Source organism: Nomascus leucogenys, unplaced genomic scaffold, assembly GCF_006542625.1.
Source record: "Nomascus leucogenys isolate Asia unplaced genomic scaffold, Asia_NLE_v1 001937F_19481_qpd_obj, whole genome shotgun sequence".
Classification (NCBI taxonomy): Eukaryota; Metazoa; Chordata; class Mammalia; order Primates; family Hylobatidae; genus Nomascus; species Nomascus leucogenys.
The window spans coordinates 4,353-19,528 of NW_022097089.1; the positions used below are offsets into that span (position 1 = coordinate 4,353).

Below are 15,176 nucleotides of genomic sequence, written 5' to 3' on the forward strand. Positions count from 1 at the left end.
ATTTTAGTCCACAGTGTATTCTCGATTTGAGGACTTTGGTTCTCATTTAGAATTGCTAAAGGACATAAGGAAAATCGCAGCAGCTTACTTTTTTCTCAGCAAATATTTGGGCACCTTCACGAGTGTTAGATACCGTGCTAGGTCCTGAGGATACAGATGAATGAGACAAGGCCCTCGCTGCAAAGAGTATTTCAGTGAGAAGATGGGAAAAACAAATACAGATGCTCCTCGACTTGGGACAGGGTTACATTAACCCATCGTAAGTTGAAGATACGTTTGATACACTTTGCCTACTAAACATTATAGCATAGCGTACGGTTGGACAAATCATCTAACATAAAGCCTATTTTGTGATAATGTTTTGAATATCTCATGTAATTTATTGAATACTATACTGAAAGTAAAAAACAGAATGGTTGTATGGTTTCTATTCAATGCTATTGCTTGCACACTATCAAAAATTTGAAAAATTGTTAAGTGCAATCATAGTGAGGAAGCATCTGTATGCAGGCAGGCAGTTACTGTACAGCACATTAAGCGTTGTGACCACATAGAAATATGCCTAGTCTTAGGTTGGAGAAGGATTCCCAGTGGAAATTGGATCATAAACCAGTGTCCTGAGGATGAATAGGAATTAGCCAGGCCAAGGAGAAACAGGATGATAATGGAGGGTGTTCCAGCCAAGGTAGTAGCCTGTGGCGAGATGTCAAAGTATGGTGCTTTCAAGGAATTGTAAGAAGTTCAAAAAGGTTGGCACATTGGAAGTAGGAGGCAAAGGAAAGGCTAAGAATGCTAAGAGATGAGGTCAGCTGGAGAATCTACGTCTTCACAAGCCTCGTAGGCCCTACTAGTTAGTTAAGGCATCTGGTCTTTAATAAGATTTTTGGTCAGGGCATAACTTAATAAGATTTGGATTTAGAAAGACCACTATGACTTCAGTATGGATGGTTTGTATTACAGTTATTCATTCCAAAGGTCTTGGTGGCCTAGACTAAAGTAATGGAAATGGAGATATACATACATATATATGTACATCTATACACATACTATATATATGGGAAGAGGATTAGAGGAGGGGAGGAATCCTAGGTTTCACACTTGAGTAATTGGGTAGACTGTAGTGCCATTCACTGAGATAGGAAGCATAGAAGAGAGAAAATGGGGTTCAGATGAGCTTTTGATTTTAAGGAGCCCATGGAACACCCAGGTAGCATATCTACTGGGTAAAGACAAATCTGGAACGTAACAGTGAGATATGGGCTGTGTATGAAGATTTGAGAGTCAGTTGACCAATTGAAGGTAATTGAAATCTAATTGAGGATGTGAAGAATCTTGTTCTCCCAGACTGATCAATTCAGTCATATTAAATACTGTGTGTTTCAGACTTACACCATTGGATATTGAGTTTATGAAGTGTTTGCATGAAAAAGTGAATATCATCCCACTTATTGCCAAAGCAGACACACTCACACCAGAGGAATGCCAACAGTTTAAAAAACAGGTGAGCAGGATGTGTTAACTCAGGTTTCTTATACCATTCTCATAATTTGCAGTTTTTACTATTTTTAGTATAATGTGTTGCAATCCATTCCTCTTACTGCTTTACTGTATTGTCATTTATGCTGTATTAAAAATAACTCTTGAATCTTCTGCCTTAGTTTTCCCCTCAAAGCTCTTACTCATTATCATAGTATCCTTATCCTTTGTCAGTTTTTAAATATGGTTGTTTTAAGTTTTTTTTTTTTTCTTTTTTTGAGACAGAGTCTTGCTCTGTTGCCCAGGTTGGAGTGCAGTGGTGTGATCTCGGCTCACTGCAAGCTCTGCCTGCCAGGTTCACACCATTCTCCTGCCTCAGCCTCCCAAGTAGCTGGGACTTACAGGCACCTGCCACCACGCCCGGCTAATTTTTTGTATTTTTAGTAGAGACGGGGTTTCACCGTGTTAGCCAAGATGTTCTCGATCTCCTGACCTCGTGATCCACCTGCCTTGGCCTCCCAAGTGCTGGGATTACAGGCCTGAGCCACCGCGCCCGGCCTTAAGTGTTCTTTAATAACACCCCCACACAGACAATTTCTCCCCATACTTTTTAGAATTATTTTCTTAAAATGAATTCCCAAGAAGTGGATTATTCTTTCAAAGGCTGTGATTATTTTTATGGGTCTTTATCTCCCCCACTCCCCATTTTGTCATGGTGCTTCCCCACTAAAACAAATTCATCTTATAAAGCGTACATCTGTTTCACTGTGACTTTGCCAGCATTGTTATTTATATTTTGAAAACCTTTTGGGAATGAAGTGGTACCTAATCATTTATCTTTTCCTTTTATTTTCCAGAAAGGCTGAACATTTTAAAAACAAAGTTTTCTTTTCCCCTTTTTGTAAACACCTGTTCAAATCCTTTGTCTTTTTGACCAGTAGCACTTGGTATTGCCCTAATTTATTGATATGGGTTCTTTTTATTCTGGGTATTTAGTTCTCTCTCATTTTCACTGTATTTTTTATGTTTTTTCTTTTGCTGCTTATATCCTATTTTTGTTTTCAGTGCACTTTATAGGATATTTATAGTTTAAGTTATTGTTCAAACCCATGACCCTAAAATTAAGAGTCTCATGCTGTATGACTGAGCTAGCTGGAAGACCGCTAAACTGTTTCTCTAGACTCATGTCTAGTTGTCTCAGTAATATTGAGTTATACAGTCACACATATTTCTAATTTAATTGTGTTTGGTTCATTATATATTACATTTTATGAAATGTAGGGTCAATTCTGGAACCTTTCTCTCTTCCAGTAGTCTTTATTTTTGGCCAGTAGTATATTGTTTAAGCCACAGCAACTTTGTATAATATTTAAAAATAGATTGTAATTATCTCTATTGTCCATATAGTACTGTTGTAACAAAATATTTTGTTTTTCACCTTTTTCAATATGAATTTGAGAATACCTTGAAACCTGTTATTAAAAGCCTGTTAAAATTTGCTTTGAAGTTATGCTAAATTCATATAAATTTTCAGAATGTTTGAGTATGTTTTTACTGTATCTAGCATTTTTCTGTTTTACACTTACCCATTTCCATTTTTAGTTTGTAATGTGCTAAGTTTCAAATACTATCATGTAATACATTTCTCTTATTATGTATTTCAATTTGGATTTGTACTGATAAAAGTAAAAAAGATGAATATGAAGTGACCTCTTCTTTCAAATTGGTCACATTCTGGTGGTTGTACTCAGGTCATTTAATATACAACCTCTGACTAAAACCACTGGTTTTAGAGCCAGCTACTATTATTCGTTTTTCTCATCATGTATTTTCACATCATTTATTCTGTTTTATTTTGTTTTTTTTTAATATATATATGTAGCTACATATCCTAATTGTAAAATATATGTGGTTCTATTTTGTTTCAGTGACAATTTTATTTCTGTTTGCTTCTATCTAGTATAGTAACCATGTAACACAATTTGTTCAGGGTCCTTTTATAGCTACTGGGAACCTCTGCCATGAAAATTGCACCAAAATATAAGTATAGGCAGGGAAGCTAGTTTTAGGTATATTCGCCATTGGTTTGTTATGGGCCCAAGGAAGGATAGGGAGTTGGAAATTATTTGGATGTCTATATTCTGTTTAGAATTTGGAGTGATTTTGGACATGATAATTTAATTTGAACTAGATTTTTCCTGATGTTATTATTAAGTTGTCTCCTTTAGTTTTCTGCATTCTCCTTATTAATTCTTGATTTCTAGGGTGTGTTTTCTCCCTGTGTCCTTCCCGAATCTTGTAACTGTTGCTCCTCAGTTTGTGTGTCTGCACATGTACACGCAAGGATTTTTCTGATGAATGTGCAGGGAGCAGTGGTGTACTTAGTTTTACTTTACTTTTGCCAGATTCTACTAAAAATTTTAGGTGAGTTTAGCCCTGTTTATTCAACTAAATAAGACACTTGGGGATTTATATTTAAAGGAAAAATCTCAGTCATTGTAAATAAATGACCTACAGTCATTATCGTGGAAATCAATCCGAGAAATCCCTTTCTGGAGTTTTACATCTTTTTTGGAACTCTTTTGGTATGATAGCTATATGACTTTAACACTTCTGAAGTAATTGGACTTGGTGTTTATATATCAACTTTACAGTTTAAAAAAAAAGACCAGCATAGTACTTTGATTTTAGATTATAATTTTGCATCATTAAAAAACAGTAAAGGATCTGGAAACAAGGGGACATATAGGAATCTAAGAAGCATGTAATAAACATAAGACTAATGGACTAATTATTAATGTACTAATTATGTATGGTGCTCTTTGGCTGACTACTTCTTCCATTTTACATAATGAAAGAAATCCAAGAACATAAAATTAAAATATATGAATTTCCAGAAACAGATGATGAAGAAGAAAATAAACTTGTTAAAAAGATAAAGGTAGGTTCATTCCTGTACATACACTAAAGTAATCTGAGACCTTAAAAACATACTACAACGTCCACAGGAAAGATCAAAAGTATCAGTGTTTTAAGTAGTCGGCTTACAAAATGCCTAGGGAGATTTAATGTTGAATTCAAATTTATAGTTAACTTTGAAGATTAGCTAGTATATATAATAAGGAATTGTATAAACTACTGAGGTGAATAACACAATCCTTATTTCAAATTGTTTTTAATTAACTGGCTTTCATATTATTTAATTTTTTCCCACCTAAAAAATAAGTGATGAGAAAGGAAAGGAGAGAATTCCTTCTGTTATGTTTTAATTGCCAGACAAAAATGTGTTTCTTTTGTCTTTATAAAAGCCAACCAAAATTACAGCTAGATAGGAGGTATAAGTTCTGGCATTCTGTAGCATTGTAGGGTGGCTGTAGTTAACAGTAATTTAGTCTCTATTTTCAAATAGCTAGAAGAGAGGATTATGAATGTTCCCAATACTGAAAAAAAGTGTGAGTTGATAAATGTGCAAATTACTCTAATTTGATCATTACATATTTGTATACAGGTATCAATACCATACTGTACCCCACAAATATGTACAATTATGTTTCAATTAAAAATAATAAAAACCAACCAAAAATTTACATCAAAATAATTTTCTGTAGTTTAATTTATCATGGTTTTCTAAGTACTTTGGCCCTAAAAACGGTATACTGAATAATGGCATTATGTAGGCAAATACCTTGGAATAATGAAATGCTTATACCTCACCAGTGAAGAATTTCTGCAGTTGTATGAAATGGCTGGTTATATATTTCCGGGAGCCACAGAATTGTGAAGGGCTATGCATGGATGAATACAAATCCAGTCACCTGGATTTGAAATTCATGGTTAGAGCTTGGCAAATATACTATTCCCTGCTTTAGGTACTGTTATAGTTGGTTCATGATTAAGTAGGCAGGCTAGTCATTAGCCTCCTTTTTTTTATCCCCAAATGCTTTTCTATATATATGTGTATATATACATGTGTATATATACACATATATATACACACACACACACACATATATATATATATATTTTTTTTTTCTTTTGGAGACAGAGTCTTGCTCTGTCACCCAGGCTGGCGTGAAGTGGCACATCACGGCTCACTGTAAGCTCTGCCTCCCGGGTTCACGCCAGTCTCCTGCCTCAGCCTCCCGAGTAGCTGGGACTACAGGCGCCCACCGCCACGCCTGGCTAATTTTTTGTATGTTTAGTAGAGACGGGGTTTCACCATGTTAGCCAGGATGGTCTGGATCTCCTGACTTCGTGATCCACCCACCTCGGCCTCCCAAAGTGATGGGATTACAGGCGTGAGCCACCGCGCCCAGCCAATGCTAATATATTTTTTACCTTTTTCCTCCCAAGTATGGGACAACTTTCTGTAGTGATTTTTAGTAAATAATTTGCCCAGTATATTCTTGAATATTCTTAACTTTAAAGAGGAAATTTGGCAGGGCGCGGTGGCACATGCCTGTAATCCCAGCACTTTGAGAGGACAAGGCGGGCGGATCACGAGGTCAAGAGATCGAGACTATCCTGGCTAACATGGCGAAACCCCGTCTCTACTAAAAATACAAAAAATTAGCCAGGCATGGCAGCGTGCGCCTGTAGTCCCAGCTGCTGGGGAGGCTGAGGCAGGAGAATGGTGTGAATCTGGGAGGTGGAGCTTGCAGTGAGCTGAGATCGCGCCACTGCACTCCAGCCTGGGCGACAGAGCGAGACTCCATCTCAAAAAAAAAAGAGAGAAAATTTAATTTTATTTATTGTTTACCTTGTCAGTAATATAATGTGATGTCATTTTACTAAATATTCGTTAAGTGGCCTATAGAAACTAATGCAGAAACTATCAAAAGTTTCTATCAAAATTGTTTTTTTGGCTAATCTGTTGAGTAATGTAACTTTTTTTATTCTTGAATTTATGAGGACTACGGAGATGTATTTGAACAAGAATACTTTGTTTTATAGTACCGTTTACCTCTTGCTGTGGTGGGTAGTAATACTATCATTGAAGTTAATGGCAAAAGGGTCAGAGGAAGGCAGTATCCTTGGAATGTTGCTGAAGGTAAGGTTTTCTTCAGTGAATGACTTTCTATAAGATCTCAAGACTGATTAAAAATTAGTATTTATAGTAAGTAGTATGGTATGCATACTGTATTGATATAGCCTATATTTCAAGGACAGTATTGATTTCAGGTTCTTATAGTCTCATTTTCCTCTTAAGTATATTCATATTTTTCAAACCTATATCCTACTAAGTCAGGTAAGTATGTGTTAAGTCCTAAAGCTGTAGTATAGGTTGAACATTTTTTTTTTTTTTTGAGATGGAGTCTCGCTCTGTCACCCAGGCTGGAGTGCAGTGGCATGATCTCAGCTCACTGCAACCTTTGCCTCCCGAGTTCAAATGATACTTCTGCCTCAGCCTCCCGAGTAGCTGGGACTATAGGTGCGCACCACCACACCTGGCTAATTTTGGTATTTTTAGTAGAGACAGGGTTTCACCATATTGGCCAGGCTGGTCTCAAACTCCAAAGTGTGTGAGGCAGAGTCACTTAGAGAGCCAGTCTCCTCATCTTGACACAGTCTTTAGTGCAGGGCTGACCCTTTGAGAATTTGTAGTTGTGGAAGCATTAGGTGATAGCACCTCTGACAAATACCTTGACACTTCTGTACAAGGAACTCCTGCCTATAAGTGATAAAAAGAAAGCAACCCCATTTTTTAAAAAAGAGAAGATTTGCTATGAAAAGGATATTTGTAGAATGGGAAGTCACCAAGGTTTTGACCACAAAATGAGAGCAAAATGTTCCTGGTAATTAGAAATAAGACAAATGCACATTCAAACTACAGTGACTACTTCTTCATGACTACTGGACTAGGTGACAATTAGAGAGCTGGTGGGGCTGTGGGAGGCCACATGCTCTGTTGGTGGATAGGTGGACTGGTACAGCCATTGTGATGTTACTCATGCAAATTATATATATGCATACACATGCCTCAGCAATTCCTTGCCTGGTATCTATCTCAGGGTCCGTAATGGGACTTGTACAAGGAATTTTTTTTCATTATGGTTTATGGTGGGGAAGTTGGAGGATTCCTGGGAATTCATTACTAGAAGTGGAGATGTCGGGATAGGCAGGGGTCATACAGTTTGGATATTTGTCCCTTCCAAATCTCCTGTTGAAATATGATCCCCAATGTTAGAGGCAGGGCCTGGTGGGAGGTGATTGGATCATGTATAAGTTCATTCTCACACTGCCATAAAGATACTAGCCAAGACTGGGTAATTTATATATAAAAGAGGTTTAATTGGCTCACAATTCAGCATGGCTAGGGAGGCCTCAGGAAACGTACAATCATGGCAGAAGGGGAAGCAGGCTCCTTCTTCACAAGGTGGCAGAAAAGAGTGTGAGCATAGGAGAAACTTGCCAAACACTTATAAAACCATCAGATCTCATGAAAACTCACTATCATGAGAACAGCATGGGGAAAACCACTACCATGATCTTATCACCTCCCACCAGGTCTCTTCCCTTAACACCTGGAGATTACAATTCAAGATGAGATTTGGGTGGGGACACAAAGCCTAACCACATCAGATCATGAGTGTGGATCCCTCATGAAAGGCTTGGCACCATCCTTTTGTGATAAGTAAGTTCTCACTCAGTTCATGTGAGACCTGATTGTTTAACAGAATTTGGAAACTCCCTCTTCTCCCTCACTTGCTCTCTCTCTTGCCACGTGTTATGCCAGCTCCCTCTATATCTTCTGCCATGTTTGGCAGCTTCTTGATGCCTTGCCAGGAGCAGATGCTGGTGCCATGCTTCTTGTACAGCCCACAGAATGATGAGACAAATAAACCTATTTTCTTTTTAAGTTATCCAGCCCCAGGTATTTCTTTAAACAACACAATAACAGACTAACACAAGGGGTAATATTCAGCTGATAGGCATGATACAGCCACACAGGTTGTTGAAATAGTGAAACAGTGTCCTCATGTCATGTGGGTTGATAACTAGCTGCTTCCCAGCCTAATAAATGCCTCTCCATCTTCCCTGCAAACCTACCCTAACCTTTCCTGCTGCAGCAATTTAAGATTAAATTCTGAATTTCGGGAGCCTCTGGGACCCAGCTCCAGCCCAGCATTGAGGCAACCTCCACATTAGGTCATGCCTATGTTGTTCAAGGGTTAAGTATTTTGTACATTAACAGTGTGGAGGGGTCAGCCACAATAAATTTATACCATGGGTTACTAGGCAGTAGTTAGAAGCAATGGCTGTAGATACAAGCTTATATCTTTAAAAAAAAACTAGTTCTTATGCAAATGAATTGTTCTATATTAGTGTCATTTACAGAAATTAAAAATTGCATGCACACAAAAAAATGTGCACTTTGTAAAACACATTCAAAAGGTGAGACACACAAACGATACATTAAAATGATTGTTTAGGGAAGAAAAGAGAACTGGAGTGAGTTGTGGCAATTAAAGGCAGTGAATGAATGAATGAATGAATGAAAACAAGATAGGCCATGCACAGGTCCAGAGGACATATCATGAAGTAAGGAGTATGGCCAACTCAATCATCTTCCCCTGGAGTTCGAAGTGAGAAAGCATTAGCTAAAACATAACACCATGAGCCAGGCACTGTTGAAAGCACTTTGCATATACGAACTCATTTGATCCTGACAACATTCCCAAGTCTGTCCAGGTCCTATTTGCCTTTGGATCCAATCCTGGCCATTTTCCTCTCTCTGCTGTATCCTAGCAGTGTTAACCTTGTTCCAGTGGCTTCTGGAGCAGCCAACATTGAACAACCAGAGCAGCAGAAGAAAAAGGTGGGAGAGTGGTCCTGCAGCTGGTTGGTAAGCCATCTAAAAGCATGCATTGGGGACTGTGTTAATTTCATAGCGCTACCATCAGATATACCACCGATTTCATGGCTTAAATCAATACAAATGTCTTATTGACATTTGGTAGGTCAGAAAACTGAAATCGGTCTCACTGTGCTAAAATCAAGGTGTCAAGGAGACCATGTTCCTCTTTCTGGAGGCAGTAGGGCAGCGGTCCCCACCTGTTTTGGCACCAGGGACCAAATTCATGGAAGACAATTTTTTCATGGACCACAAGCAGTTGGTGGGGGTGGTAGTTTCTGGATAATTCAAGCACATTACATTATTGTGCACTTTATTTCTCTTATTCTATTATTACATTTTATTTCTATTATTACATTGTAATATATACTGAAATAATTATTGATGGGGTTGATGGGAGATAGTGACAGATCATCAGGCATTAGACCCTCATAAGGAGGGGGCAACCCAGTTCCCTCGCATGTGCATTTCACAACAGGGTTCACGTTCCTGTGAGAATCTAATGCCACAGCTGATGTGATGGGAGGTGGAGCTCAGGCAGGAATGTGAGTGATGGGGAGCAGATGTAAATTCAGATGAGGTTTCGCTTGCTTGCCCTCCACTCACTTCCTTCTACTTGGTCCAGTTCCTAACAGGCCACGGCCTGGGGGTGGAGGACCCCTGCCCTAGGAGATCAGATATTTCCTTGCCCTTTTCAGCTTCTAGAGGCTGCTCATGTCACATTTCTCATTTCATAGCCCCTTTCTCTGTTTTCAAATCCAGGAACATTGCATCTCTCTCACCATTCTCCCATAATCACAGCTCCCTCTCTGACTTTTTTTTTTTCAGATGGGGTCTTGCTCTATTGCACAAGCTGGAGTGCAGTGATGCCCAAATCCTAATTCCCAGAACGTGTGAATATGTTATCTTACATGGACAAAATGATTTTGCAGATGTGATCAAGGTTAAGGACTTTGAGATGAGGGTATCATCTCAGATTATTCAGATGGGATATTATTCATAGCTCACTGCAGCCTCAACCCCCTGTGCTCAAATGATCCTCCCTTTTCAGTCTCCCAAGTAGCTAGGAACTACAGGCATGCACCTTGATGCCTGGCAAATTTTTATATTTTTCTTTTGTAGAGACAGTCTTGCTATATTGCCCAGGCTGCTTTCAATCTCTTAGGCTGAAGCGATCCTCCTGCCTCAGCTTCCCAAAGTTCTGGGATTACAAGCGTGAGTCACTGTGCCCAGCCTCTCTCTCTGACTCTGACCTCAGCTGGAAAAGTTTCTTTTAAGGATTCATGTGATTAGGTTGAGCCCGCCTGGATAATCTGAGATAATATCCTCATCTCAAAGTCCTTAACCCCTTTTGTCCATGTAAGATAACACATTCACACGTTCTGGGGATTAGGATTTGGGCATCTTTAGGGGACCATTATTCTGCCCTCCAAAGAGATGAACAGAAATATTTTGGGGTGAAATGATGCCAAAGGAGAAACCAGGGTAGAAAAGAAGGGAATATGCCACTGATGTTGGTGTCCATGTGATGTCTAGTTCAAACATTGATGAAGTCTGCCAACATTTGGGCTGTACTTAGAATAGAGTCATTTGCAGAAGATCAAAAAAGATCTTCTTAACCGGGCATGGTGGCGGATGCCTGTAATCCCACTTAGGGAGATTGGAGTGAGCTGAGATCACACCACTGCACTCCAGCCTGGGCAACGGAGTATGACTCTGTCTCAGACACACACACACACACAAAAATAACCCCTGCCACCAAAACCGCTATAGAAACATATATTCAGTCATGCGCCACATAATGACACTTGGGTCAGTGATGAATTCTATGACAATGCTCCCATGAGATTATAATAATGCATTTTTGCTGTTTCTTTTCTATGTTTAGATACAGAAACGCCATTGTGTTACAGTCGCCTACAGAATTCGTGCAGTCATATGCCAAATAGATTTGTAGCCAAGGAGCAATGGGCTCTACCATATGGCCTAGGTGTGTGGTTGGCCCTACCATCTAGCCTTGTGTAAGCTCACTCTATGATGTTCACACAATGATGGAATTGCTGAACAAACCATTTGTCAGAAAATATCTCTCTTTTTAAGTGATGAATGACTGCAGTGTGGTTAAAGCAAGACTCCAAAATAAATTCTTAACTTTGAATATTTTGTAATAAAATAAAAAGGTGAAAATAAACAAAATGAAGCATTCTACCTAAAATTTAAAATAAAGAAAATAATTACAGTGTCTACTTAAACAACATGAAACCATGAAACCTAGCAATAAATGTATTTTAGAAGAGACTAATAGCATAACTAAAATATTAGCCATTTTAGTATAGAATATTATACTAAATATAAAATAAAATAATATTAGTAATATTAATTAGTAAATAAATAGTAATATTAAATAAAGAACTAAAATACCTGGGGCTGGGGGTGGTGGCTCACACCTGTAATCTCAGCACTTCAGGAGGCAGAGGTGGGTGGATCACTTGAAGTCAAGGGTTTGAGACCAGCCTGGCCAACGTGGTGAGATCTCTACTAAAAATACAAAAGTTAGCCTGGCCTGGTGGTGCACACCTGTAGTCCCAGCTACTTAGGTGGCTGAGGCAGGAGAATTGCTTGAACTCAGGAGGCAGAGGTTGCAGTAAGCAGAGATCACACCACTGCACTCCAGCCTGGGCAACAGAGTGAGAATCCATCTAAAAAAAAAAAAAAAAAAGAAGAACTTAAACACTAGCAAGATTCAAAACATGAGAGAAAAAAGGAGGTGTAACAATAGAAATGCTTTTAATGCATTATTATAAATGCAATTATGAGGTGTACATAATTATATTCTATTAGTAATGAAACATCTTAATGAGATGTCTTATTTTTACATAAAATATATTGACAATGGCAAATTGATGTAAGATCAAATAAGAATTTGAAATTATACTAAGGAATGAAACAAATGAGAAATATTTAATGTGGGTGTTTTCTGCTCCCTGTCTTTACAAAAAGACAGAAAGCTATAAGATTTATCCTATAAGGTAGATATAAGCTCCTGTTCCCAATACCCCGACGAAGATAATCAAAAGTATTTTAGAATAATCTCACTTGTGAATATAAAACTATGTGATTAATAACAATGTCAGTATGTAGAATTTAATGATACATTAAAATAATAATATAAAAGCACAAAGGGTTTATCCCAAGTATAGAAGTGATCAATATTAAGAAAAACATTAATATATTACTATAGCTTATATTACATCTCTGAAAAATGAGTCTATAAATCAATAAATGATTAGATATTAAAGGGTATTTTATCAAGTCAATCCATTATTATTTTAAAGTCTTATAAAGACATAAAAGAATTAGAGACTACTTCCTTAATATTATCAAGAGTATATTCTAAGCTATTAATAATAATTGTCATTATGCTCCAGGTTGAAATAAGCCCTCTAAGGATTTCTCTTCAAACAAATCACCTAACGAAAGTCCCTTGTCTGCCTTTTAGTTAATTCACTTTTGAAAGTAATGAGAACCGGTTTTGTGTATCTTGGCTATCAAGGAGTTTAGAGACTCAACTTTCATCTGAAAGAGACACTTCGTGGAAGCCCACAGGACATGCCACCTTTTCTCATGGGTTCATTTCGTGGGCCAGGCGCAAGCTTCTGTTCATTCCACCTGTGGGTTTGAAGGTCAACTCTGCAGCACCTGTTTAATCTCTAGAAGAGATGCTGATAAAACTTGGAAATATTGTAGCTCAGGTATCTTCATTGTAATTGAAACCACCTTGCAAAAAGTATGACAGTGAGAGAAACATGACATAGAAAAATTATGATAGGGAAAGAAATCTCACCTAACTGATTCCATCTTGCTTCTAACCTCCAAGCTGCCTTTGTTCATTCCTGGGCATAGGCCAACATAACCATGGGGAAATTTAATTTATAGTTTGACTTTGAATCAAGGATGATAAGAGTCTCTTTCTAAAACTGACCTCCTCCTTGTCCCAGTAATGACACCACCTTTGTAAGACCGTGAAAGGCCATGGAGATTGGGATTATAGGAGGGGTCTGAATTCTGCTAAGATGTAGGCATAGTTTAATAATAACCCACCATTGTTCCATAGCTTGCTTTCTTATAATCCCTAATCACTCAGGATTCTTGAAGCCAGAGGTCACAAGATTTATGACTTCTCCAATTGCTCATATAGATAACATCATTATTGTAGAACCTAAGGGGGGCCTTTTGAGATGTTTTCCAGACTTTTGCATTCTTACAACTAACTCCATTTGGACCTATGACTCATGACTCAACCAGTCATGTGGTCCCCACCCAAAGGCTGACTTAGCTCATGAGGACTGTTTTCCATACCCCTACGATTTTATCTCCAACCAATAAGCAGCACCCACTGCTTAGCCCCTCCTGGCCAAATTATCCGTGAAAACCCTAGCTTCCAAGCTTTCAGGGAGACTGCTCTGAGTAATAAACTCCTATCTCCTGCTAAACTGGCTGTGTTTATTAAACTGTCTGTTACAATACTGCTATCTTGGTATATTGGCTGTATCTGTGCAGTAGGGGAGAAGAATCCATCAGGCAATCACATGATAACTCCTTAATATTTAATTAACAGCTATACTCATAAAGCACTATTTCTAAATATTTATTCAACACAGTCCCCAGAGGCCCAGTGGCATGAACCATGACACTCAAGTTCTTCAAACTGATACCTTAAACTTACTGGGCTTTATTCACTTCCCAGATATGATGGAAATAAGTTTCATTGCTTCCTTTTAGGAAGTTGAACTTATTTCTGATTCATGCCCTAACTGCATCCAGTTCTCTCTCCTGCAGTATTTTTTGCTTAAGTCAAATGGAGCTTGTTGCATTTTATCCTCATTCACACCATGTATTTCTGCACTGTCACCCCTTTGTCCAGCCCATTCCTTTTGCTTGAAATGCCCTTCTCACCGATGGATCTCTGCCGTCCCACAGTCCACTCATGCTTCAAAGTGCCTCTAAAAATAAAGATATCAAAAAGACACCTGCGCTTGTATGTTTATCAGCATTATTTGCAATAGCAAAGATGTGGAATCCACCTAAGTGCCCATCAAGGGAATATTGGATTTTAAAAATGTGTTATATAGACATCATGAAATACTACTCAGCCATTAAAAAGAATGAAATAAAATCATGCATTTTGTAGCAACACAAATGGAACTGGAGGCCATAATCCTAGGTGAAATAACTCAGGAACAGCAAGCCAAATACCACACAGTCTCACTTGTAAGTGGAGGCTAAACAATGGGTAGACATGGACATACAGAGGGAATAATAGACATTGGAGACTATCAAAGGTGGGAGGCTGGGAGGGGCTAAGGACTGAAAAAGTACCTATTGGGTACAATGTTCACTATTTGGGTGATGGGCCATGAAAAGCCCAGACTTCACCACTCCACAATATATTCTCTAAGAAACCTGCACTTGCACCCCCTAAATACATAGAACTACAAACAAAATTTTACCCAAAACAAACAGAAATGTACAAAATGCTTCCAAGTGCCAAATGTTTTATGCTGTGCTATGGATCTGTGTGGTGTGGGGAACACATTAAAAATCCAGAGTTTTCATGTCTCCCTCAGCAGGTACTTTCTGCTGGGCTCCCTCTTGTCTCTGACAACCCAGGATGCATGGAGAGTTCACACACACACACGTGTATAAATACATATATACATATTTATTACTACATGTATATATATTTATAACTACACATATACATATATATGTATTTTTCACATCTGTCTATATCTATCTGCTTATCTACCTATCTATCTCTGTATCCATCTATTTCTATTTATCT

The 15,176-nt window shown here is 38.2% G+C and overlaps 1 protein-coding gene across 4 annotated transcripts; it reads left to right on the forward strand.

The window, feature by feature from the left end:
- The first annotated feature begins 210 nt into the window (after positions 1 to 210).
- On the forward strand, positions 211 to 6,645 carry LOC115834146 (septin-7-like). Of its 4 annotated transcripts, none has more exons than XR_004029204.1 (3): positions 211 to 259; positions 1,384 to 1,501; positions 2,334 to 2,373. XR_004029204.1 is itself a non-coding variant. In XM_030808911.1 (3 exons), exons 1-3 carry the CDS (start codon positions 222 to 224, stop codon positions 6,547 to 6,549), a joined length of 276 nt encoding a protein of 91 aa, XP_030664771.1. In that variant the 5' UTR covers positions 217 to 221; the 3' UTR covers positions 6,550 to 6,645. The 4 variants fall into 4 exon arrangements, 1 of the variants encoding a protein (XP_030664771.1); XR_004029205.1 differs by having other exon boundaries at positions 2,338 to 2,371; XM_030808911.1 differs by lacking the exon at positions 2,334 to 2,373 and adding an exon at positions 6,430 to 6,645 and having other exon boundaries at positions 217 to 259.
- The last annotated feature ends 8,531 nt before the right edge of the window (positions 6,646 to 15,176 follow it).

Bases quoted from the DNA above. Each gene is read 5' to 3' on its own strand.
- LOC115834146 (XM_030808911.1), top strand. From the start codon at position 222: ATGCTCCTCGACTTGGGACAGGGTTACATTAACCCATC. The intron at 260-1,383 runs GTAAGTTGAAGA...TGTGTGTTTCAG, and splicing joins CAGGGTTACATTAACCCATC to ACTTACACCATTGGATATTG. The intron at 1,502-6,429 runs GTGAGCAGGATG...TTTGTTTTATAG, and splicing joins GCCAACAGTTTAAAAAACAG to TACCGTTTACCTCTTGCTGT.